This window comes from Apis florea, unplaced genomic scaffold, assembly GCF_048593485.1.
Source record: "Apis florea isolate Af1SG1 unplaced genomic scaffold, ASM4859348v1 contig_3170_pilon, whole genome shotgun sequence".
Taxonomy (NCBI): Eukaryota; Metazoa; Arthropoda; class Insecta; order Hymenoptera; family Apidae; genus Apis; species Apis florea.
The window spans coordinates 3830743-3858345 of NW_028256714.1; the positions used below are offsets into that span (position 1 = coordinate 3830743).

At 38.2% G+C, this 27603-nt stretch overlaps 1 protein-coding gene across 1 annotated transcript in view; it reads right to left on the reverse strand.

Moving 5' to 3' along the window:
* Positions 1–27603, reverse strand: part of LOC100867650 (misexpression suppressor of ras 6) — a 363124-nt gene that overhangs the window by 255268 nt on the left and 80253 nt on the right. The window contains exon 3 of the mRNA XM_086910190.1: positions 943–1137. Coding sequence (XP_086766316.1) covers positions 943–1137 — 195 coding nt within the window. The remainder of the gene's footprint in view (positions 1–942; positions 1138–27603) is intronic.

A 27603-nucleotide genomic window follows, 5' to 3' on the forward strand; every position in this document is an offset into this window, starting at 1 on the left:
CCTCCTCTGTCACTCTTTCCACTCTCTCCACTCCCTTTCCCTATCTCTCTCTCTCTCCGTCCAGTTTCGTGCCCTCCACGCTTCCTCTCTCGCGAAATTCCGTCTTTGGCCCAAGGGCTCGCCTGTTCAACGTGTAATTCAGCCCTAATTCGAACTGCCTCTCTGGCTTACCAGCGATTGTTTAGGTAAAGAGGGAGGGAGTTGGTAGACTCCGGGAAGAGTCGAGATTTCGCCTCTTGCCTCGCAAAACTTGCGGCCGCAATTAAATCGTGGGACCCCCTCCTTAATTCTTTGAATCCTGTTCCGCCTAATCTGATACTGCGAGATGGCAGCAGCGTTTAATGCGTTTTTTTCTTTCTCCTTTTTTTTTTTTTTTTGTTTCTCATCTTTTTTGGTTCGGCTTCGAAGTTGCAAGGTCAATTTGTGCGAGCGCGCACAATGCGGAGTTACACGTTGGAAATATTTTTACGAGGGTTACGAGGTGAATTGATTTAGGCAGGTGGATAAGAAGAGGGTGGCAAGATCGGTTCACGAAAATAATTGAGGTGAGATCAAAAACTTTCTTGAGAGAAGAAAGTGTGGTAAAATTGAGTTGTACGAGGGTAAAATTGAAATTTGTAGAATTATAGAAGTATAGAAAATTGGAAAAAAAATTTCGTACGAAAAAGTGTAACATTCGTGGGTAAGAAGTTCTTGGCTCTGTCTGGAAAAACTTTTCTCGAGCAAGCACTACTTCCTTGCATTTTCCACGGGCAAATCTGGATTATTTGTGTTCATATTATATTTTGGAATATACGTTTCTATCTCGAATCGTTGCACGATTCTTCAATTTAGTAAAATGTTCATCAATAAAAATAAAAATTCCTTCGAAGGTATTTCCAGATCGTTCAAGGAACAGTTAAGACAATATTTTTCATTTGAAATTTATTTTCGTGTACTTACCTCGTGATCCGTTGAATCGGGCCGACGAAAAGCGTAGAGAGTTGCAAGTTTATCGTAGAGATTTACGCGATCGTACAGGTTTTTGAAAGGATTCTTGGTGCTGAAGAAATCCAGATCGATGTCTAAAATGTACGGTGTATCTTTCTCAGGCAGATATTGACGTAGAACAGAGCTAACCGCGAGAAAATCATCTTTCTGGAACATACAGATTTCACCTTCGTTAACGTTAACTTTTATCGAAGGTAAATATTTTAAATTGCGATTATAAATCTAACTAAAGATAATCGAAATTTTTAGTTACTTAAAAATAGTGAATCAAAAAGGAAATTATGAATTATTTTAAACACGATGCTCAAAGATGACAAAATTAAAGATCAAATAAAAGTCATCGTATCATAAATTCAAAGAATGAATTTCCAGATCAAGAGTTCAGTAAACCCAATATCTTATTTTGCGAGTCATTGATCGCAATTTATATCCTCCATTTTATTTTTCGATAAAAAATTAAAGACCAATAGCATTCGAATCGATCAGAAACCTAACCCAACTTGCCCAACACCCATTTCACGACCTTTCTTTTTTTTTTTTTCGCAACTCATTGGTCGCAATTTACAAATCCGTCGTTCCTTTCCCGCAGAGGGGGCGAAGGGAAACTCGAAACCCGGTCGGATATTGTTCGAAACGAGGCTAAACGTTGCGGAGGGGAGGGGTGGGCTTTTTGTGACGCGCAAAAAACAATGACTGCACTCGAATTAATCCTGTTAGAATTGATACTCGTCCCAGGACTGGGATCGCAATTTGCATGCGTTCACAACAATGAAACGCGATCGGCGGCTCGCTGCCGCGCACCACGGAGGGTAGTCGCGATTGTCGAGGGGGTGGAGGCCTCGAAAGCAAAGCCAACAACGATCACTATGGTCAGCGGCTCTCAAATGTTTAATACGGGACCTTCGATGGGCCGGCTGTCGTGTTTTTTTTCTTTTTTTTTTTTTTTCCTTTTTCCATCCTCGTGTCTCGAGTGTTCGCGTAATGAAATTTAATTAACGTCTCCAATTTTTTTTTTTTTTTTTGCTTTTGATCCTCGCGGATGAGAATTCGAACGATGAAATTTCGATGGCAGGATTATTGTTAATATTCAAAAAGAATTTTTGAAATATTGATTTTGTACTCTGCTGCTATTTTGGAATAAAGAATAATCGAGTTGCGTGCGTGATTATATAAGTTCTAGATTTATCGATTCTCGTACGTAAGTAAAAATATACTTCTATTCATGTATTTTGCATGATAAATTTTCGAAAATTTAATTCTCCAGAGCGTGTCACGATCATTATAACACAACGATCCAAATTTGTAAAAATTCTATTTATTAATTTATATAATATATATTAATTATATTAATTATATATTAATTTATATAATGATGCATGTTGTTATTGAATTTTACCATCAAAATTGTGAGAAAATAGGCAGGAAATTGACAAGTTAATGTAAAGACGTGTAACCACACATCATAATATTAGGTGATATTTAATTACAATTGTATCGTCTCGTGGGCTTTGCTAATTAACACGAATACAAAACACATTGTTGATAATATCGTTCGCATCACATAGAGAAATTAGTATCGATCGAATTATAATTTATACGACAGCAAAATAAACCACCACGGATAACAAACAAATTAATTCGACATTTCCAATGATACAAAACACAATTACCATACTCTACCGCCAATTTAACAAATTCCACATTTGTATTCTCACAAACCAAAGGACAAAAGATGAGGAAAATAAGAAAAAAGAAACAATTCTTTCCAGTCTTTTCGAAAAAAAAAAAAAGAAGAACTCACTCGACCAGCGAGCGTGAGCGACTGACTCCATTCTCGGCCAAATTTTTTCCCAAAAAAGAGCCCCTTCTAAACCATTCCATCCTGCAAAAATCCAAAAAGCATGCACAGCGAAACCGCATCGAGCAAACATTAGAAGCATGCTGTAGAATAGTTGGTCGTTCCCTCGTACGGTATTCATTTGCATTCGCCTAACATCAGCTTTTTCGTATCCCCTCGTTCCTTCTCCTTGCGATGCACGAGTAAAGAGAGAGAGAAAGAGAGAGAGAGAGGAGAAAAGGAACGTTGGAAGTGGTTGGTTGAAGAGAGATCGATCGAAAAAGGTGCACTCGTTTCTTCTTCTTCTTCTTCTTCTTCTTCTTCCTTCTTCTCTCTCCCTCTTTTTCTTCTTTCTCTTTTTTGCTCCGCTTGCCACCGTGACAAAGCACACCGTTCTTTTGCGCCGAACTACCAAAGCTCTTTTCTGACTGAAACCCGTTTCCCGTTTATGCGAACCGAACCGGCCAGGGTGTTCCTGACTGGGATCGAGAAAGGACAAAGGACTCTTACGGAATCCCCGTTGCGCTTAAACCAACAGCTATGGCACAACACATATAGGCAAACGTCTCTGTCAACTTCGCTCAGAGAGAGAGAGAGAGAGAGAATGCGTGATTTTTAAATATTTTTTTTCTTCGTCCTAATCCTTGGACGAAATCTTGAGCATATCGATATCCTCGATTATGTGATATTGTTAATAATATTGTCATAATAAGGTAAAACGTGATCGATCGATCGATCACGTGAACGAAAAGATGGAAATTGGAATTTTCTTATTGTTGTATTTTGGTACGAATGCTATACCAGAACTCCTTCAATGAAACGATCGAGAAATCTTGAAGAGCATATCATTTTCTTCGATTATAGTTACACGATGTGATACCATGATATTGTTAATAATATAATTAATTAATAATATGGTGAGCAGTTTCGAGAAGATTGAAATGAAACGAAAAGATGAAAATTGGAATTGTTGTATTTGGTACGAATTCAGCAGCAGAACTTCTTCAACGAAGCGAGAAATCTTGAAAAGCATGTCTTCGATGATTATTAATAATATCGTTGATGAGCAGTTTCGAGAAGATTGAAACGAAACGAAAAGATGGAAATTGGAATTGTTCGCGTTGTATTTGGTACGAATCCAGTAGCAAAATTTCTTCGACGAAACGATTTGAAGAAGTCCACCGGGGCAAATTCTAATTTTACGTGATCTACGCCACGCAGAATCCACGAAGAAGGCCGTTGCACTCTTCTGGATGCGCAATAACGCGATAATCGCTTCGATTTCGGCAGATTTTTTCAGCCATGTGCAATCGAACAGCGGAGCAGTGTGGAGAAGAAAGAAAAAAGAAGAAAAAAAAGAAAAAGGTCTCAGCAATTAAGTATCGCAAGGAGTATGTATGCAAATCGAAGCATTGTCTTTGGTGGTTGCTCTTTCAAGAGGACGCTCTGCCTAATTCCTTTTAACGACTCGCTCTTCGCACGACAGTGACAGCGAATTGAAGGAATGTCTCTCTGTTTTTATTTTTACGTCTTCTTTTTTTTACTTTTTCTTGATTTTTCTTGAGTGTAGATTGTCTTACATGTATCTTCTCTTCCCGTTGAAGATGATTTCACGTGGTTTATGCGAGACGTAGGAGGGCTGGAAATGGAGATGGAAGAATTTTCCAAGGTTTGTCTTTTGGATCTTTTGAAGATGGAGAAAGAGTATATATTATTTTTAATTTTTTAGTTCGATTTTAGTTGATTCTGAATCTCTGATTGATGGCTATAAACAATTTAATTCTGTTTCATTTGACAAAATGTTTGAGTAGTAAATAAAGGAAAAAAGAGAAGAATATTTTCTATTTTTCAATTCGATTGTTAAACTCTTTCTTGCACGTTCGAGTACTAGACAAAAGACAAAAAGAAGGAGAAAAACCAATCTTCCATTTTCAAATTTTCGATTCGTGCTTGTTAACTAGATTATAATCAACTCATCGATATTCACGTTCTACATTCCAACGTCTCTTCCAATTCACGGGGAAATCGCATCAATTCTAAAAAATCGCTCTTCCCAAATCGTCTCGAAGGATCGATTGCATTGGTTTCGAAAGGGTTGAAACATGCACGTGTATTAACATTATCGAATACCCGGGAAACGAGGCGTATCACCCCACGACGTTTTATACGTCGAAATCATTAAGCGCGCGATTGCGCAACAGCTGTAATCGGCTATCTTTGTCGCGCGATTTTTCATTCGCCGCTGTTATCTCGCCGCCACGCAGCGAGCGTGGCGAGGATCGTTGCTCGTGCAAATACGTAGTATGCCCGATCCTAATGACTCACTCGGACAGCGTTGAGCAATTCCGGCCGCGATGCATCATCCGCAGGGTGGAACAAAGGAAAAGCGAGCGGCTGCTCGATAACAATTTGCCCGCGAGTGGCCGCACGTTTTCACCAACAATCGGCGGTAATTCGGAATAAAGATGCGCGACAATCGACGGCTGGCAATCGTTAAGGCAATCGTATGAGTCATAGTGTAGTTGTTATTTCGCGGAATTTTGCGTGGAACAATGGACGTCGTGGGAAAAAAATTTTTATCATACCTTTCGAAATACGAATATACGAGTTCTCGAATAATTTTGAATTTCATTTCAATTGATAGAAAACGGTTGTTTATCTTTTGATTACGATATTATATGTGCGTGTAAGATAGGGGTAATTGTTACGTGATAATGGCAAATCATGAATTTCATTAAAAATTATCAATTTTATCCATTCTTAATATTGTAACAAACGTAACGCTTGAATGAATAATCGGCGATGATTCGAAATAATAATATATGACGACGATGGCGTGCTTGTCCATGAATATTTATAATCGTTTTGTAGAATTTTATTTAATTTGTAGAATACTACGTGTCACGAAAATGAAAATTTATGCTATCGATTGGAAGATATCTGAACGGTAAACTTCAAGTAAAATAGAATGTAATTTAATGAGAAGCGATACGATGATACGACTTTATCCTCTAATGTTATTGCAGGTGAATAAAATATTGCACAATAGAAAAATATTATGACACGATGAAAAGTGGTTTTAAAAAAATAATTCGAGATAACGAAATTCTCGCCTGTGGCGTAAGTAAAAGCGAGTAAACTTACTGGGTAAAGTTTATGGTGCTGATTTCTCTTTTGACAAGTTATTATTTCAATAATAACAATAACAATAACACAAACAGTTTCAAATCTATCGTAAAAACTTTGCATGGAATTATTGAAATTTAATTCCATTACAACTATTGTTTCGCAAAAATTGATAAAATTGTTATATAATAAATATTCTTATTCGTAAAATAATAAAAAGAGAAAAAGAAAGGTAAAATTTAAATGTAACGAATCGGAGAATGCATTACAATTTCTAAAATCGAAATAACTTTCGACGACGTAATTTTGCGTCGAAGGAAGCGAACAAACTCGAAAACAAACAGATACTTATTGAGAGGAAAGATGGGAGTGATCTAGATCGCGGTCTCGCGATTTAGTTCAAAGATCACTCGTTTGTCTTAAATCACAGAGGAGACCGACGAACATCTGCAACAGTAGAATTCGAAGATTGCGCAAGGCGCGAAGAGCTTTTATCGCTATTAAACTGGGGCAGGAAAAAGAGGAGGAAAATTAATCACGGCGCTTCAAAGAACAGCTCATGGCGGCGTTCGCGATACACGCCGACGTATTCAATTCGAGAAAGCATCGATGATGGAGCGGTGTTTGAATGAATCTTTGATTAAAAGAGACAATTCTTGGAAGATGGCTATCCATTTCTATGAAATTAAAAATCCTCGATAGATAAATATGTATTCGAAATAAATTTACTTAAAGAGACGAAGAGTATTTGTTTATTTCAATATGAAGCGTATTAACATTTGTGTAAAAATACGAATATATCGATAATTTAATAATTTTAAATATTATTCGATTGCAAAAATCGTATAGAAGTCGAGGTTACGTAATAATTAGTTATTTAAACTTTAGAAATAATATTTTTCAAACAAATAATTTTGGAATGAAAATTATTATTTTACGTTTACTTTTAGTAGAACAAGTATTACCAAGTAAAGAAATATATAAATAACACACGTTTAAACCAACTCTTATTATTGTCATCGTATCACGATTATTTTCAATGAATAATTTCCTTCAAAGGATAAGATGGAAAATCCATAATGATATTATCATTACTCCCAAAAGATCAGCGAAAATAATTATCGTCGTTTCGAGAAAGCAGCATCTCGAATATCAACCCCTCCCCCCATTCGAATTTTAATTCACAGGACGAAGGGGTTTTTGTTCCTCGAGACTCGTCGACAGATTCGTCGTACGCTGTATTTCAACACCCTTTTTAATATTTCTCGGGCACAGTTTTCGCGCGCGCAGCCTATTCGACATTCCATTTTTGCAATCAACGTGCCGCGGCCGGTTGTGGAGGTCGTGTGTGCGTGCGACCTATCGCGTGCCAGATGCAATGTCGATCGTGACGTATTGTTCTCGCACAAGGCGAATTAGTTCTACGTATACCCGGCGAGAATTCACGGTTTGTTAATTAAAACAATACGCTCGGATATTGGGAGGAGGCGTGCGCGCGGGAATTCAAATTTCGCGCGCACATGTCGCGCCTTTTCTCCCGTCTCGCCTTTGTTCTCGCCTCGAGGCGAGATCGATCCCGGCTTCGTTTGTCGAGCGTCTCTAATTTACATCATTTTTCGTGGATATGGGCAGCTTTAAGCGCTTCTTCTTTTTTTTTTTTTTTCTTTGTTCTCTGTGTATTTTATTATTTTAAAGTCAAGATTCGCGTTGAATGGGTTATACAAAGTGTAAGAATAAAAATTTATGAAAGGGAGAAGAAACTCAATTCTAAAAGCGATTGGCCTTCTGAATGAACGAATGATTTTTCGAATGATCGTGCGATCTATTTTCTTTTTAAACAATATATACGTCGTCATTAGAATGAAGTAAGAAATATATAAAATAATATGTACGTTTACTGATAGAAATTAAGAAAGGAATTAATTTAACTCACAAATTTCTTTATTATTATTTTTATTTTTACCTGGTACTTATTACGCGAGCGCAAAAATATTGATGAACGCATGAATTTCAATATGTAATCATCCTATCTATTACTTTCAGTTCCAACCTATTAATCTTAAAAGATAACGAACATAAATAAATAGTTTCTTAATTTTTCCATCACATTCGGAAAATCCGTGTCAACTTGAACATTGAACGTAATTTTATTTGGAGTTCAATTGCAAAAATGAGGACAACAAATATATCGAATGTATGCAACGATGCACATATCACGTAATCACATATTTTTCCAATCGAATTTCCATAATTTCATAATCTCGATACACCTCGTTATCTACTGTTTCACAAGTTCGACGAGAAGCCCGTCGTAAAAAATGTTAATACCACAATTTCTTCACGAAATCGAGAAAATGGAAACTTTGCTGGAACGATTAGATTTCAATTATTCGAATCAGAAGCGGGCGCTATTCCATCCTCTATTTATACGCTCTCGAATGGCCGTGGCGAGCCGGCACGTTTCCTAGCTGGACCTCAGAAGGCTGTTCAGTATGCAAGCTCGGTGTGGGCGCATCCGGTGGACGCCGTAAGCTCAGAAACTCACGTTGCATTATATATCCGGCTGTCGATACGAGGCAGCACGCGTCATCCCGTTGATAAGAATAGAATAATAGAATTTTCTATGAGCCCGTGACGACGTGGCCTGCCTGGAGGGGGAGGGGGGCGAAGGGGGAGGGGGAGGGGTCGACGTGCGCGAAACGAAGAAAATGCGCGCGGGGCCTTTTCCGGTCTGATGATCGACGACAATCCGCTACGTGTCCTCCTGCGTTTCGCGTATATCTTTCCTGTGGATCTTTCAACCTCGGACTCAACCTCGGTACTCGTCTTTTTTCTTTCTTTCTTTCTTTTTCTTTGCCTCTCAAACTCGCCGCTCGAAATCCTCGCCGCCGATAAAACGGCAGGACGTGTCGCGATGCTTCTTCCCTCGCGGCGCGATCTCGTCGAGGGGAACGCAGGGGAGCGAGAGATAATCGTAGCAGCCGATCCGCTGGTGTTTCTCACTGTGTCAATTTGTCGCCAGGCTGACGTTTGAATTCGTTCCTTGCACACGTTTCCTTTTCTTTCTTTTTTTATCATCTTCGATTTATTTGCGTGTATCGATGCGTTGGAAAATTGATAACGCGTTACCTCGTACGCGTGTTTTCTTTTTATCCTCTCTATTTGTGGGGTCTGAGGTATCTTCGCTGCGTGCAACGTCAGAGGATGCGTTTGAAGGATATAACGAGTCAGTATGTATGCAAGTAGGTGATATCTCGTTCGATCGTTCTTCTTGAATATTTTTTTTTAGGAATTACAACAGCGTTTGTTGTAGAATGTATTGGTTATCCGAATATATAGGATGAGTTGATACAATTCTTAGATGATATTTAGAAATAATAAACATCGAAAAATTGTTTCTTAAGATCGATTAATTCCAATAAATCCGACCGAAAATTTAAAGTGCTAGGTCAAATTGGAATCAATATTTCAAAATTCAATCCAATATTTTATCCACAAACTGGTAACTAAGAAAGGATATTGTTATTCGCATGATATCCACATTTAGTTTGAAAAATTAAATTGCACGGATTTCGAAATGACGAATATTTCCAATTTCAAAAAATTCCTTCGCTCCGTCGCTCACAAGCGAAAATACACTGAACTCGTGATACCCTACATATTCCCACTCCTACAATTCATTCCCTATCGTAATCACCGTACCGTGAAACCGAGCATGATCGTGCATCGCGAATCCTCGCCGTAAAATAATCCCCCCCGCTCGTCATCGGATGACGATTGGGCAAAAAGCCTGATCGTGCCCTCTCCTCCCCCTACCACGTCCAATTAACGAGAAATCGATAGAAAAGGCGAAGGACCGGTGCCTTTGGATCGCGCGACCGGTAATTACCGGACAATTACGTGCGTGGCGCTGACGTATTTACTCGCATGCGAGAAGAGAGCTCGCCCATTGTTTGTTTGCCTCGCCTCGTAATTACGCGTAATGCTCGCGGAGAAAATTGTCGATGGCCCCCCCTTCGCAGCTGTTGCCGCGCTCCCTTGCCTTCCACTCTTCTTGGTGATCGACGGACGGCGGTTTCTTTAATCGTTTCGTGTGGTCGAACGATCGCCGTGGCGGCCGATCAGAGGAAAGTGGTATTTAATGAAAAAACTGAACTGTATCACGGCAAAATTAATTTGCGATAAATCTTTATGGATCGTTGTATCGTTTTTAAGAAACGTATATATATATATATATTCCAGGATGCAATTTATTGCTCTTGTATTTGATAAAGAGTTTTCTGACATATAAATAGATATAAATAGTGTTTTAAAAATTGTTCATTTCAAAATATGAATAGATTCTTTTTATAATGTAAGTGAGTAATCTGTGTAATATTATAGTGGCCGTTTGTTAATAATGTTAGATATGAAAAACCATTATATTGATTCTTTTACTTATCTCTATAAGTATCTTAAGTGTTGAGTTCTTTTTTTTTTTTATTACGATTTTTATTCTAGATAGGTATTTTTAAAAGTGATCACACATGATATCGTTATAAAGTTTGATTATACGAAAGGAAAAATAATGGTGGGAATCTTGGATGTTGAATACTTCGTATTATTTAAATATATGTTCGAAAAATTTAGATAGATGAATCAATTTCAGAATCACGTTCAACATGATGCATCTTTGAATAAATAGGTTGACGAAGACAATTGTGGATTTTTATTTCGCGATTCTTTGTGAAGAAAGAGTTTGCAATTTTTTTTCTTTTTTTTTACAGAGAATGGAGAGAAATCGCACAGAGTCATTTGTGCGCAAGGTTCTTTGACTCTTTTGGATTTTATTATTTGCCTTTGTTACTAATCGTGTACACGATCAGGATTTAAGATAGCAGCGCTTTGTTTTAAACGATGAGTAACTGCCGAGGTATTAATGAGTAATTGCTGATTGTTTCTTTCATTGTCTCATGTTGACCAAAACAGAGATAACTTCATTCCAAGTTGATCACAGCCTTTGTTCTCGTTGCACGACCTTCGATAGCGATTAACAAAGAATTCTTAGCTCGTGAATTTAACTAAAAAAAAAAAAAAAGAAAAAAAGAAAAAAAATAAAGTACAGATATAGCAATATCTCATTATAAACATACTGAAATAGATTTTTCTTTATTGAAATTGCCTTAGACTTTTATAGTCTATAAATCTTACCGAAGTACTTACATAAAATTTACTTTTCATTGCAAGACTTCATTTACATGCACATATCGATGAAATATACTTATATTTGCACTTTTGCACAAAAGTTTTTAAGACATTTTATAATTATAGAACATTGATTATAAAATAAGATATTTTCCAACCGTGATCGATATATTTAAATCTTTTTTAAATAGAATGCGATTTCTTTTTTACAAATAAATGAAACAAATATTCTAAAAACGAACTGAATGTACTCACGTGACTGAAAATCACAAAACGAGAAACATATGTTTCAAGAAAATTTTATTCCTCGTCGAAATCAATTTTTTTTTTCTTTTTTATTTTAATAAGAGATTTTACCACGTGACTAAGAATAAAAGAAACGAAATGTAACAATTATTTAAAAAACATCTCATTCTTCGATCTGAACAGTGACCAAACGCAATGGTCATTACTAACCAAATGAACAAAAGAAAAAAAAAAACAATGGTGAGGCGGAAGAGTCGATTCGAATCGAATGTCTCAACTAAACGAAATCGTCGAATCGGACGTTTGTTTGGCAAGAACGAAGACCAGCTCGCGTTCCCAATGAGTCACCGATAGAGGCCGGTTCCCTGGACCGGTTGCCTTGCTCGAATGCAGCTTAGCGCCTTTTAAATCGACGGAAAACACTTGTTAAACGCTTGCCGCCCGAATAAAGCTTGCTATCCGAACTAAAACCATAAATACGTCCCTTATACGCCGTCACATCCACACCTCTCTTTAGCGAATCTTTTCTTCTTCTTCTTCTTCTTCTTCTTCTTCCTCGAACAAAATCGTTCCTCTTATATAAATCATAATTCCACTATAAATTTTCTTTCGAACTTTTGTCAATCGTAAAAGGATAGAGAAAATAAAATTTGAAAAGAGAGAAAGAAAACAGTAAAATGCATTTTATTTACATTTTATCCCATTCTTGTAGAAGGAAATCTTTTACAAAACAACTTCAAAAACGAAGAGACAATTCACAATCTCGTCTACACGATACGCAGGGAGGGAGGGATTAAAAGCGAAGGAAAACATCGAATCTGATTTTCCACAAGCAGAACAGATTGATCATGGATGTTCAAAACAGATGTGAATTCGAAAAACGGTGGAATTCTACTTGGACGCCTACGGCGGCGTCCACTTTACAAACCGCTCTTAATTGGGACGTCCGATGGTCCCAGTGTTGGTATCTGGTTTATTTCCAGCCGGAACGCCGATCCTCGATCGGCGGGGAAAGACACCGCCACCTTAATTACGCAAACACCGTAATTTCGCCCGTTTAATTGGAACGTTCGAGCTTGCGGAACGCGACGGATTCTTCGACGGTTTAATTAGCGGATCTCGCGGCAACGCTCGAAAAGAAAGTTCCATCGGAAATCGCGAGCCGAGGTGTCGAATCCTCCGCGACCTGAGAATAATCTCTTTGACCGTTTATAAAAGATGGATGGAGATGAAACGTTTGGAAGTCGAAGGAAGAATATAATCATTGAGAAGCAGTCGTTCCATTTTATATATTTATTTGAAGAATAAATAATGACGAAATGTATAATAAATGAAATAAATAGATAAGTAAAAATAATAGAAAGGAAAAAAGGAATAAACGGTTGGTCATTGGCCGAGGCACAACGAGGAACGATGTTATACGATGAGATGTATTCGAAACACGAGCTCGAATAATCGAGGTATCCTGAGAAACACGTTCGAAAAAAAAAAGATGGGCCAATTCAAACGGAAATACGTGTGAGAGTCAGTCACGTTCCCCGAGTCTAATCTCGCGAGGATCTTCGTAATCGGATTATCAGCGAGAACGAGGGAGCAAAACAGAGATCGGGCGATTAGATCTCGCGGGAGGTCGGAAACGGTTTCTCGTGTCGTGGACATTTCGATTTTTCCATCGTGTACCGTGGCTACACAGAGTACCGTAACACGTTTCCTAGCCTCGAACCGGAGTCCTCCCCAGCCAGGCTCCTCCCATAAGTTAAGTTCCCATAAGTTAAGTTAATAACAAGATATCGCGCAGATATAACACTCTTTTTCTACCTTTTTCATTTTTTTTCAAAAGTACGAGATTACATATCACTTAATTAAATCAAACAATCAAAATTTACATAAATTAAGTTAATACGAAATATCATGCAGAAAGAAGTTTCTTTTTATTGAAAAAAATATATTTATTATCATATATATCGAACAATCAAAATCTACATAAATTAAGTTAATAACAAAATATCGTGCAGATATAACTCTTTTTCTATCTTCATTTTTTTCAAAAATATACGATCGATCAATTCGAAAAAATCAAAGAGATTTCTTTTTATCGATATAAAAAAAAAAAAAATCACACACAGCGCTTAATCAAATCGAAATCTACATTTTCCAAACACAAATTCTCAATTCGTACGATATATAAACTTGATAGATCTCAAGTATTTCGTTCCGTGCTTCGCTCGGCTAAAACCGCTGGGAAAAAGGCGCGGTTGCGCGCGGCAATGTGCGATGGCGAGCGATCACACCGCGCGGAGAGGAACGGTATTTCATATTTTACGATCGAGCCGTGCAAGGAAGGAGGGCAGGCTCACGAACGTGGACACCGCTCCTAGCTTTGATGGGGGACAACAACATCGTCCACGGCCTCCTCGAGGATCACGATTCGGTGACGTGTGGCCGGCCCGCTATCGGGATGCCGTCGTGTACGGGCGCATATAAACGTAAAGTTGGCGACCAAGAGGGAGACCACGTTCACGAGGGCCGCACACCGTTTCCTAGTAGTTCTGGAGTAGTCCCATAGGATCGGCCGGAACTGGAAAACGGATCGAAAAGCTGCTTGCTTCGTGGCCCGTGAATCTGTGATAAATAAACGCGAGCCGTGCTCGTAGCCAGCAACCGTTCCGCGAAATCTTGCATCGTTTTTGCAAGGGAAGAACGAGCGAACTGTTGTCTGGGCCAAAGAGGATTGGTTAAGAGGAGGAGGCTGTTTTATTTCTTGTGGGAATGGAAGTTGAGCTTCCTCGTTTGATAGAAGTGGATGGATCGATCGATCGAGGGAAGAAGTTGGTGTGGGATACGCGGTTGATTTTTGTATAATTTTTAAGAGGAAAAACATTTTCTTTCCAATTCATTCAGAACGAGGTATACTTTCTTGCGAATTAAAGTGGCGTCACGCGTGTTTCTATATCTCTGTCCATTGAAGAAAATATACGTTCGATCTGATAAGAAAATTCATTATACGAATTCATCGACAGCATAACGAATCGTAGCGTCGAAATGAAGAAAGAAAAAAAATATATTTAAACGGCAATTGATGCTTTCCACTTTACATAATTTATAAAAATCGATACACGTTCCGACGCTTAAATGTCACTCGACGTTTATAAATCTTCCGATCTGAAAGCTGTGACTGTAAGTTAATGTATCATTGACGGTTCTATAATCGCGTATTCCTATCAACCGTGTCAAAATCTTTTCTCCGTATAATATGGAAATGTTGTAACGATATTGACGAGTCATCGAGATATCTCGCTTAAATCGTTTCGAGTCACAGTTTGTATCAAAAGTTATTCGATCCTAATACCAACGAAGAAGAAATCTTTTCAACGAATTACAATTCTCAAACCGAATTCCGCACAAAATTTACCAACTTTTCCAATTTTTCTCCTCTTAATTTATAAGAAACGATATAAAATGCAAATAGCATCGATTACAAATTGATCGATATTCATCAATGGGAGAAGCACGCATAACGAACGCCCGAATATGCATAATTTATTCAACATTTTTATTCTTTCATTTTTTAAAAAAAAGCAAAAGTTTAAAATGCAATGCAGAACTGTTATTAAGCATTCTTTCAAAAAAATTTCTTCTTCTTCTTCTTTTAGAGATACCGTAATTATAGCAATCTCATCGGTATATCGATCAAACGTCGATATTTTGAATTATCGAATCCGCATTTCGATTCGCGTTCATGCGAATCAAGAACACGTTCGCCAACCCATTCCAATCTGACCGATCTGGATTTGTTCTGGCAACGAATCACGATAAGGTGGAATAAAATTCATTCGGGATTTAAGGCAACCGCGGAGGAAATTGTTTGCCTTTCTCGAAGCCACTTTATCTCGGTTCCCTCGGTATATTCGCAGAATACCAGCTCGAAACCTTCACTTTCTGCGATCGTAGATAGAGCAGGAGGTTTGAAAACGACACGTCACGACGAGACGAATTATTATGTTCAGAGGCAGCGACGTTTCGATCGAAACGAGTTATTTTTGTTCTTTTTTTTTCTTTTTTCCTTCGCATCGAATATCTTTTGGAACGTTGTTTTCGGTGTTATCACTCTCTAGAAAATATATTTCGATAAAGTGTCCGTCTTTGATCGAGGTGTAATTTTATTTTTTTAACATCTGGGATTGACTTTCATAGGTAATTATGTATTTTTGGAATATTTAGAATTCCCTTATAATTACGTTTAAAATTATTATTATTCGTTCTAAAATCATAGTACTCGATGTATTTTCAAAAAGAAATTGTTGAAAATGATTATTGAAATAGAATCATCTTATACATAAATTATAAATGGTATATAGATACAACATTTATAAATATTTACTTTAAATTATTATTTCGCGTGGAATAATTTAATTTATTCGAACAAAAAAAAATTCTGAAAATACTTTCTTTTTCATATTTTAACCCCTTCACTTTATATATTTCTAAAGTCACTACGAAGATTTAAAATTTTATTCGATCCATATTCGAGCCAAACCGTAATCTAAGAATCGATCTTAGATTATCTATCGCAGATAATTATCTTGTAAAAACGAAGATGAAAAAATTCTTCGCGTTTAATTACGACTTAATCTCTCGTGTTCGAGAGATTAACAGTTTAAAAGATTAGTCGCCAATAAAACAGACGTCTGATCGGTCGGGACAAAACAAACGGACGGAGCGATCGAAGAGAAAATTGACGAGTGTAATTCTTTGGCATGAAGAGCTCGGCAACGAAATCTTGGTTACGATAGTTGACGATGGTACGACGAATTTACCATTCCACGCGACGTACTTCGCTGGTTACTTGGATTTTAATGATCCTCATTTGTAAACGGAGACATCTCCCATGGAAATCGGTAGCTCTCTACGCGTGCGCGTTCGATCGTGATCATTCTATCGATGACAAGTACCGATTTAAATGTCATTCGTGGAGGCACACGAATGGACGTGCCGGGTATTCCAAATCTGCCTATCTTGCGACATAATCGCGGAATCAAGATTCCCGCATTCCGTGTTTCTAATCTTCCTCTTCCAATTTCTTTAATAATATATAATTTTTCTTAAGTCGATCATTCATTCTCTCTCTCTCTCTCTTTTTTCAACTTTGAAATCTTGTAATCTCGAGTTTAATATATAACTGACTTTTTGAATCAGAATTCATTGTTTAAAACATCTACACGCTCGCTTACGTAAGATAAGGTTCTATTTCACAGAGATAAGAATACGTTTATTTCTAAAAAGCTTAAAATAAAATTGTCGTTCGAGAAAGCATCAATTTAATTACAAAATTTTACAAAATTCTTCTCCTCCAAAAAGTAAGAACGCACAACTTCAATCACCTCTCTATTCCTTCACCACTTTTTCCAAATTAAATTCTCCCATTGAAACGATCGAAGAGAAGGAAAAAAAGAAAAGAAAGATCGATCAAAGATTCAAACCTTTGTACACCGTTTTATTTCGGTCCAGCGATCTCTCCGGATGGAACGGAGCCCTGTCCTTTCCTAAGCGCGTCCGTCATTCCACCGATAACGAGCACCGACTTAAAGTCTTTACGGTGTCATACGGGCTTAATGCCACGGGCACGGCGACGGGACGTGAGCCGAGATAGCGAAGGCGCTATTTAATTAACGATAATAGCCCGGCTTAACAAGAACTCCGCGGCATTTTCTTTTCATTGTCTTTCCGTGATGCGACACGTCCCTGCCTCCCCCCCTGTTCCCACACCTCGTCGTGATGGAGCATCGTAATAACACCGCGACCCGATCTATGCGAATTTCACCCATAGATCTCGCCATTATTCCAGATCGCTCGTGTATCGTTCTACATCGTTTGGAGTTGGTTTATATTCTGATACGAATTTTTATTACGTCACCACCGTGAATTTTGGAGGCATCGTTGTTGTATCGAATGATCAAGAGATTTTGTGCAAATTCGAATTTTAAATGTCACTTTAGAGAACGAAGTATGATTTATTCGTTTCTTTGCTTCTTAAATTTACGAAGGAATAATAAGCGTACGTAAAATTCCAAGTTGCACTATAAATATTGTCGGATTCAAAGTTTCAATTTCTGTTTCAAAATTTCCCAATTTCCCTTTTCCTTCCAGAAAATTGCACGCGAGAGCTCTGCCGAAAAGTGGGGCAAAAATCGGTGGATGGATGCGCGTGCAAGAGGGGAAGGCTGGGCAGACCGTGGACGCGTTGCAGATACGCCGATACTAATTGCGATTTATGCCCGATTGGTGGTGGTGGCCGGTGCACCGCGACAAAGGGGCACGCACCGCGGGCGGCCGTGGTTGCGTTAAAGCGTTTCGAGAGGAGAGCCACCGCGGTTCACGCGGCTGTTATTGTTGGCGTTGTCGTTGGCGCCCGTTCCTTTCCAACGTCGCAAACGTTTCACCTGCTTGTCCACGCGAATCGGCTTTACGAGGCCGGCTTTTGTCGGAATCGGCGCCGCGATTCGCGTCCCCGCTGCGATCGACGGCTGTGAAACGCGGACTCGTTCTTGCTCGCCCATCGACGCACTCTGCATGATAAACATGCCGTGGGACACGGCTCGCGCGGCGAGGGGCTCGTCCTTAAGTGATTTTTCATTCCGTCCCTGATTTCGAATTTGCCGCCGTTCCGCCTCGTCACGGACCAGATATTTATTCGCTTTCGATTCTTTCTTTCCTTCTTTCTTTTCGTTCTCTTTGTTTCGGGAGAGAGAGAAGGAAGGAGAGGTTACGTTTCTGGGAGGAGAAGCAACTCGAGCGAAACGAACGAGGTTTTTTCCTTTTTTCTTTTTTTTTTTCCAGTCGTCAACGATACTAGCGAGATAGTGGATTTGTTTTTATCGATGAGTTTTTGCTTTTACGTAACGAGTAAAATCGTAAAACACGAACGTTGTTCTTTATCAGTTGTTCTGATAATGCGTGAGAGATGATACAGGTGTGTGTGATTTTGGAAAAAATGGGTGTGTGAAATTGTTTTTAAATGATTCTAAGTGATTTCTTTTTTCTATTTCCTCGAGTTGAGATCGATTTCAAGAAGATTGACTTTTGTTGCTTTCGTTCATCGCGTCCATGCTCGAGTGAAATTCACAGGTGGTGTCCGATAATAGAGAGAACGAGGGCAATTTTGCATTATGATAATTGAATAGATCCGCACAGGGATTAATGAAATATCAAATATCCCAGGTCGGAATAAACAATGCCGCGAAATCTATTTAAACGATGCTCGATTAAATATCCATTGGCCACCGCTTAACCCTGTTCAACCGGATGGAACGTGTAGCCTATCTCTTCTTACAACAAAGGCCTAATGCATCGCGCGTTGTACGGCAGATTAATACGTGGCGCAATAGCGTTTTGTTCGTTCGGCATGGTTGAACAACATCCTCGAACGATGAGAATCATCATCGAATTTTTTCAACCAACAGGATGAAGAAATCGTAATGCCATCTTTCGTAATATTTCATCCCCATATTTTGAATTTTATTCCTTGTTACAAATTCGATTTGAACGAAGAGAATAATGCACGATATTATCGGATTATATAAAAATTACTTCTCCTTCTTTCAGAGACATTAACTGAAAATTGTCAATAAGACAAAATAAAACTAATTTGTTCAAAAATAATGTTCGATACTCATCAAATGCGATCTTTAAATCTCTACTCGAAATTTTTTCAAACGAATTACTTGTTCCGTATTCGGCCATGTTATTTCATCTCTTGCAAAGCTTGAACTTTACCTCTACAAGCGAAATTTATATAATGACGTTCATTCGTCGAATCTCAAAAATTACAATATCAATTTCACTCGTATATACCAATAATAACAATAATCCCCCCCCCCTCTCTCTCTCTCTTTCATCCAACAATAAAATCCTTCCCTCATCCTTTACCCAAACTTTGAAGAAAAATCAAAGTCTCATCCCAGATTTTCAAAATTTTCCAGTCAATCAACGATATCAATCCCTTCCTCCTCCTCCTCCTCCTCCTCCTTCACGTTTCTCGAACGAAAGCCACTAAATGCTTAAACACCGCTCGATAAAGTACAAACGCACAATGGACGTGGAAGCATAGAAACACGTGGCACATAAATCGCGCATTATGTTCGGCTCTTTGTGCGCGACGAGAGTAAATAGGCCTGGCGTGCGCGCTCTCTCTCGGCTACCCTTTCCTTTTGGATTTCCTTTCGCCTGGCTCTGTTCGTTTGTTGCGGCAGCGGCAATAGACGCGCGGCCATTACGCCGACGCGGCCGCCGTCGTTTTTCGCAACCGATCCGCATCGTGATTTCCTCAAGGTGCAAAGAGGCTCGACGACAGCCACGACAACGTGCCCGGCCGAGGCTTAAGCCGCATTTAAGACTCGACCCACCGCGACAACGCCTCCTGTCATAAATGCTCGATCACGAGGGATTGCGACACGTGCTCCGAATAGGTACGGTGATTTCCTTTCTTCCTTTCTTCCTCGAATTGTTTTTTTTTTTTTTTTTCGTTGGTTTTTTTATTAAGCGAGAAATTAAACGAGAATTGTATTATTTCGCTGAGGAATTTTGTGGAATGATAGATAGTTTTTTTGAGGGGAGAGGGATGTAGAAAATTTGACAGGCGTTACTATTTTTGTAAAAGTTTCGTGATATTGGGAATTTAGAGAATGATGATCGAGAATTAAAAGTAAAATTCTCGATCTCTCGAGGAATTAAGAATTCGGTGCAGGGATGGTTCATTTCGAACGATGGAACGTATCTCACGGGAGGAAATAGCAGGGAAATTGGTGGAAAAATATTGAGGGGATTGGCAAGTTTTTAATTTTCAAAAGAAAAAAAAAAAAATGGATCGAAATTCGTTAAAACACAAACGCACGGGTGAAAAATTGTTTTAGTCGTGCACTTGTAGGTTATTGCACTTACGAGGCGAGTTACGGCTTATGGTTTATTCTCGGAATTTGTCATTTGTAATTCAAGAAGAATACTGAGAGCATTGTGATTAAGAGATCGTTTGAGCGGCCAGGAGGCTCGAATTTATGTGCAACGAACGTCACGGGGAGAAAAGAAGTAATGCAAAAATGATCAGGTACGTAGGAGCCAGCGAGCGTGACGCTTTCAAGCTTTTTCAAGATAGTTACACACAATGGTGTGCAATCGTATCTCGAATCGTAACTCGCCACTTATCGCGTTAATTTTGTAATAAAGATAGGAAACACGATATTTCCGGTTTTGGTGAAATATCGTTAATGATACATTATTATATCTTGAAACGTTGTGATACACACAATGCGATCAAATATTTCTCTAACCTTGTCGATTCGTTCTTATTTACATATTCAGGGGAAAAATTGTACGAACGAAAATTCACTCGTGATTGATGAGACGTGTTTTATTGTGTACACCCGTAAAGGCTTTGGAAATTCTTATCAAAATTAATTGAAGAGATTTCTAAGTATAGATTATCTGTATCGTTTCTTGCACTTATCATGTTTGTAAATGCATTTGTATTTCATTTTTTCGCGGAGTTTGCACAAGTTCAGCAAACCTAATCTAAAATATCAAACAGGGAATAAAAAATATTAATCTTCAATTGCAATTAGCTGTTATTGCGAAATCTTTGAGTTTCATTCGAAAAGTTTCAATAATTTCAATAATTTTTCTTCTCTCAATTAATAGTTATTTTCAATCCACCAACTTTACATTTTTATTTTACTCAATCGAGTGGCATCTCATCACAAATTTAATGTATTAACATAATTCAATTTCACTACAGCAATTGAGGATTAAAACTATAAAACACGTAGATACAGTTTCGTCATTCGTTTAACAATTTACTTTACAATTATTATTTTTAATTTATCAATCGAAAAATAAAAAAATTACAAATATTGGACTTTGCTCAATAAAAAAATCTCATTCGTATCTTATCCATCAGATTTATCGACGATCATCAAAACACATGAATACACAAACCATATATTCACTTGTATCGAAACAAACACGACGTAAAACTTTTTCGAATTTTTTTTCTTTTTTTTTTTTTTTTTTTTTGAGAATTATGGAAGTCTGTGGTTCAACTGGTTTGGTGTAAATGCGGCTTAACGTTGCGGCTGCGCATAAATCGTTGTCATGGTTAGAGGTATTTAAGGCGAGGTCCCTTTTGTCCCTTTCTAATGGTCTGCTCTATCCTTAATGTGGTATTTTTCAACTTGGAACTTATTAACGTGAAACCTCGTCGTTTTTGTTTCTTAAGAAGAAAGGAAGAAAAGGGAACGGTAGAAGGTAAGAAGAGAAGAAAAAACGCAGAGATCTTGATTACCAAAAGTGACTCCTCCTCTGCCTCGCGTCTATTTTTATGGTTTTACGAAATCCAATGTGTTTCGAATTTTATACACGAGTTTTATATACAATCTAGTTGCAAAAATTGTATTATTAAGTTATATATTTGTGCACCATATAAAACTGGTTCGTTGGAAACAGACATTTTTTCTTTTCCATATTAAATAAGTTGTTTTACATATTCAATTAATTGGTAAATAAAAAAGATATGAATATACGAGATTATACAAAGTATTAAGATATTCATAGAATATTTTTCTACAGATTCAAAAATATGAGTCGAAGCTTATTTACATTATATTATTATATTATTGAATTAGCAATTCATGTTTGAAACGTAGATGGAGACAGATTGAGATGTGACAGAGATAAAAGTATTTCACTTCACTTCGTCTCGTTTCATTTAATGCAAAATTCAATTGTTTATTCAATTATTAAATGAAATTAACATTCGTGTATTCCAATTTACAATGAATAAGAGTGTAATCTTCACTTCATTATCAAGATTCGTTCTTTCAAGAAAAAAAAGATATCGCTTTACATAACCTCAATTTTTATTCCATTTCAACTCATGGAAGAGTACATCGTTTCAAAATTTGTCGGGTTTATATATATATATATATAATAAAGTATACGGATAAGCATAATTCCAAAGTAAAAGAGACACATCTTTATCAAACGTACGTCTATAAATCTCGCGTGAAGATTTCTATAAACGTCAACGTGAGATCTCGCAGCGTAAAATTAAGAAGGAAGAGCGTAGGTGACAAACACGTCGATGATTGTGAATACGTACAGCCTTCTCGTTCTCATGATCGGCTTAGCTCTCTTAAACATCGATTACTCGAAATCTCGTAGGCGTACTCCGCTTTGGAAACGACATAAATCTCTTCTAACTCAACTCGTAACACCTTTTCAGAGAATCAAAGCAAGAAGAAAGTTCCTCGTTTCAGGGCCCTCGTAAAACGTTCGAGCAACGTTCACGTACGAGGGCCTGTAAAATTAGGAAATCGTGAAAGATGGAATCGAAAACCAGATTTAATTTATTATAGTATTGGATGAAATTAAAAATGGAAAAGAGAATATATCACGAAACTTACTTATCGTAGTCCATTAATAAAGGAGAATTGAATTTTGGAAATTTAACAAAAATGAATCGTAATTGCCGATAATAAAATCGATTAGATTTCAATTAATTTATTATTTAACAAGTAAAAGTCATTACTCTTCAGGATTGCGCAAAAGGAAAAAAAAAAAAAAAAATTAAAAGATTCGTGATTTGGAATCGAATAAAAGATGGCCATTCGAAATTAAGATAGAAATAGCGCGAAATGGGAGGATGGATTGTAATACATTCGAAAGTTTATTATTAGAAAATGTATTTAGAATGGGTGAAATAAATCAGTACCTAGTTGCTTACCAATCTCGCACAAAGCAGCATTGTGCAGAAACCTGAGTAAAGTATATTTACTGCTTCAAATGAAAGTGATGTAGTACGTCAACTATATAATGGCTCTTAGTTACACGGGAACATTCATCTTGCTAATATTTATGTTTTCGCGGAGAAACTTTATTAATTAGCCTATTGTCGAGTCAAAGTGGTACAAAGACTACGTCTTTGATACTATATTCAGATTTGTTTCATGCTTCCCGCGTATATCTCAATTCCCATAAAACACCTTAATGATCTGCCATTCGAATTTGAGTGAAATTAATGCCTAAATTAATGCCTTCCCTTTCATATTCCGGACATTTAAACGCGAGAGATATTTTAATTCGTAATATAAATGCTCTATTTTCCAAGAAAGAAAATTGAAGTTTAAATTGGAGATACGAAATATCAGGTTTGATATTTTGAAAGAAAGGAAATCGTAGCGAATTGATTCCAACCGATGATACGAACTATTCGGATATTTTTAAATTCGAATAAATTCTATTCCTGAATTCAACTTAATTCTCGTTTCATTCTACGGGCGTTGCAATCAGGCATCAAAGTTACGATTGAATAAAAATTTAATCGAATCAAATAATCGAAGTTAAACAAAATGTTCTAATAATAAAATTTTTCACGAAAAAACAATCTCCCCTTATTTCTAATATTCGATATTCTCTTCGATTTGTAATCTTATAATAATATAAAAAAATATTACGAATCAAAGTCATCCTCAGAACAAAGAATCGAGTATAAAAAAGAAAATTGGAGAGGAATTCATAATTTCGAACGACTTCTTTTCTTTTTTTAACAACTCTGCCTCGCTCCGTTTGGAAAATAATAGAAAATAAAAGAACGATTAATCGCAGAGGAGCGCGTGTGTGAGCGCCGCGTTTAAAAGAAGTAAAGAAAAAAAAAAAAAAAAGTGTGACGAGAACTTAATACCTCGCGATAACTGGATTGTTCCCGGTTGCTGAAACTTACGTAAACAGGTGTACGGGTATACTGGGTCAGTCAAACATCGAACTTGTGTTCGCACTTGATTAAATTATGCAAATCGATCGGATCGTACGTGTCCGCGGACCGGAATGTAAATTGCGGCTGGAAATACTACTGTGCCCCCTAGTTTCGGTGCCTTGTGAAACGGTTTCTTGCTAATTTATTGGCCGATCGATTGTCGAACGACTGTCGAGATCGAGCCGTCGCGTACCTCCATACGTGTCGTGCCACGACATATTCGTTAACCAATCGTGAAGAGTTTATTATTCGCTCCTTTCTTCCAACATTTTAATACGATCGTCACAAGTTGTGTCGATTTTTAGATTACCGTTCGATATCGGATCGTATACAACAAGATACAAATATACCGGCGTAATACAATCTTGTAACGAAAGATATAATAAATATTCGCATAAAATATAGACGATCGAGAATTGTTCGATATTATCCAATACGATCTATTTTAATATTTTAATATTCCTCCAATTTTCAACGAACAGATAGATTTACAATTCGATTCCACTTCACTTTTCATCTCATAATAAAAGTTATCGTAAGAATTATCAAAAATACGATTCGTCAACGATTAATCTAGAATTAAATATCGTAAAACTCGCTCCTCATCCTCTCCCAACCGACTAATATAAATTCCTGACTAATACACACACCTTCCTTTCAAAAAGATACGAATCGACTAAGTTCGACAAAATGTACATTTATCCCGTACACACATCATGTCTCCACATCTTCCAAAAATAACTATATAATAGTTACTTTCGATGTACACACCTTCTTCTTTTTTTTTTTTCCCACAAAGATCCATCATCCATCAAAGATACGTGATTTCAACTAGGCTACCGACCTTGTAACTTGTAACTTGTTCAAAGGGAAACGACCAGGCACGAACGACGTGTAGGTCCACGGTTAAAAAAAAAAAAAGAAAAAACGAAGAGAGAGAGAGAGAGAGAGAGAGAGAGAGAGAAAGGTGGGTGATCGTAGACAACGTCGTCGTTCGAAGATCATATTATTATGTACAACGACGGGTATCCCCCGTGGTGCGTTGGTATGCATGGGGAAGCCGATTGGCCGGGAGAAAACGCGCGTACGCACGCACGTACGGCGCAGCTGGTTTGTACGCGAGCTTGCACCGTAGTCAGGGCATATTTATGGATTAGCATACAATGGTGGTGTTTATTAGAGATTCCTCGAAGGTTCCCACCTTCGACGCCGGCCACGATGCTTCTTCTTCTTCTTCTTCTTCTTCTTCTTCTTCTTCTCCTCCACGGTTCCCGGGAACCGTGACGAGAACCTCCCTTCCTCCCCCGAGGCAACGAGTCGAAAAACCACGGTCGAAACCTCGTGCGCGCCCTCTTCCTCCCGCTCCCCTCTTTACGTAACCGCGTTTCTGACCGCAACATTGACCTTGTTCTCGCGTTACACTTTTGCGAACTGTGTCCTCTTTGATGAAGGTGGGGGAGAGGCGGACAACTCGGCACCGTTGGCACCGTTTCGGATGAAGAGTGTGCAGGCCTCTTTCCTTTCTCGCGAAAGATTGAATTGAGGGAACGAACTCGACGTTGTTTTCAATCGAGATGGAAAAGTGATTTTTCTATTTTTGCGAAATGTGCGTGAAGCTTTTCGAAAGGTTGATGATCTTGGGAAAAATCTATCTATTGGAGAAAGATAGAGGAGTGGTGAATTTTTGAAAGGATTCGTAGGATAGATATATATTTTAGAGAGATAGAGAAGTAATGGATTTTACTGAATTAGCTAGACTTTTGTGAAATGTGTCTTCGTTTAGAAAGAAAGAGACGACCGATCCATAGCTATTTCGTGAGAAAATAAAAGAAGGATAGGAAAGAATACGAAATCGTGATATCCTTCGAAAAATTTAGAAGAAGAAACTTCTTCCTGCTCGCCGAGAGAACCCGTTACCCACAACATTGTTCTTCCTCGAACTCCGCCTCTAACCAGAAACTAGCTTCCCGAGGAAGGAAGGAAAGGAGTGTGGGCATCGTGTGAAGACGCTGAAGAGGAGGAGTCCAAAGAAAGTGGCTTCCTCGGAAGCGGGCAGCAAGAAGGAACCGTACGGTATTCCAAGACGAGTGATCCCTAAGAAAAGGGGAGGCATCGGCCGTGCAGCCGTCTCGGATGCCCGTTTTGGTCAGCGGAGCTTCATTCGCATGCAACTTCGTCCGCGGCTCTTACTTGGAAGTACGTGTGACCACGTCGCAACCGGTAACCGGGCAACGGCCACCGCGGTCCCCGCTTCTTTATATCCTTTCTTACAAGCGTCGACAAGCTTCATTCAATGGTTTCGGCCTGAATCACGCGGGCCACGAGAAAAAGACGTTTCTCGTCCTTCCGAGTCGGGGGCATCCCATTTTCGATCGTGTTAAAAATGACTTCATATCAGCAGAATGGATGGGTTAATGGAAATAACTTGAGAGAGGTTGATCGTGTTTGGATAATGTTTCGGATATGAATGGAGAGTGGAGAGGAAAATTAATATTTGAGCAAATATTATTTAAAGATACTACTTGATTTAATGTATAAATTCAATATATAATTAAATAAAGCATCTATTTTTATCGATACATTGCTACATAAATAAATATAAATATAAAATGAATTTATCATTTTGAAAAGATACCAGAACAAATTAATAAATCATAAAATTAATAACATAAAAATTATTCCAACTGTGTGCAAACATTTTATAATATTCTTCGTCATCAAACGAACAATTTAATTTAAGTAAGATACATCTTTCGTATTGTCTCCATTAGTCAAATTCAAATAATCTATCTTGTCGCCGTTTTCATGGCGCGCCCCTAAAAATCCGTTGAATCGAACACACTTTCTCCTTCCTTCCGCCGCCATTCTCACGATTGCTATGCGAATCGCCTCAATTAAATTCGCATCAAAATCCATTTCACCGGCGCTGATTCATTACCCGCTCACGCTTTAATTTCACTCGGCCACGCGGTATGCGCCACATAATTTACCGCCTCGGCCTTTTAACCTGGCAGCGCCTTCGAGCGCCTTCATTTTGTCTCTAACACCGAGAGCGGGCAACGAGAGGCGCTACGAGAGGGGCACCCTAACCGATCCGGGTCCACGATATCCCCAAATTACCGAGACCCGTTATGTCATCCCAACTTTCCCTCTTGCCTCTCGTTTTTCTTACCCGTCCACGCCTCCTATTTCTCACGACATTACAGCCACGACCTTCCTGGAGAAAAAGGAGGAGGAGGGGGAGGAGGAAGCGATGGAGAGAACGCGGAGAAAATCAACGTTTTTTTCTTCTTTTCCTTTCGTTCTTTTCTGATAAATAGGAGAAGATGTGGGATGCAAAATGGAACGAATATGTTTGTTTTGGTCGATGAAGAAATCGAAAGATAAAGTAATAAACTTTATAATCGAGTGAGATTGA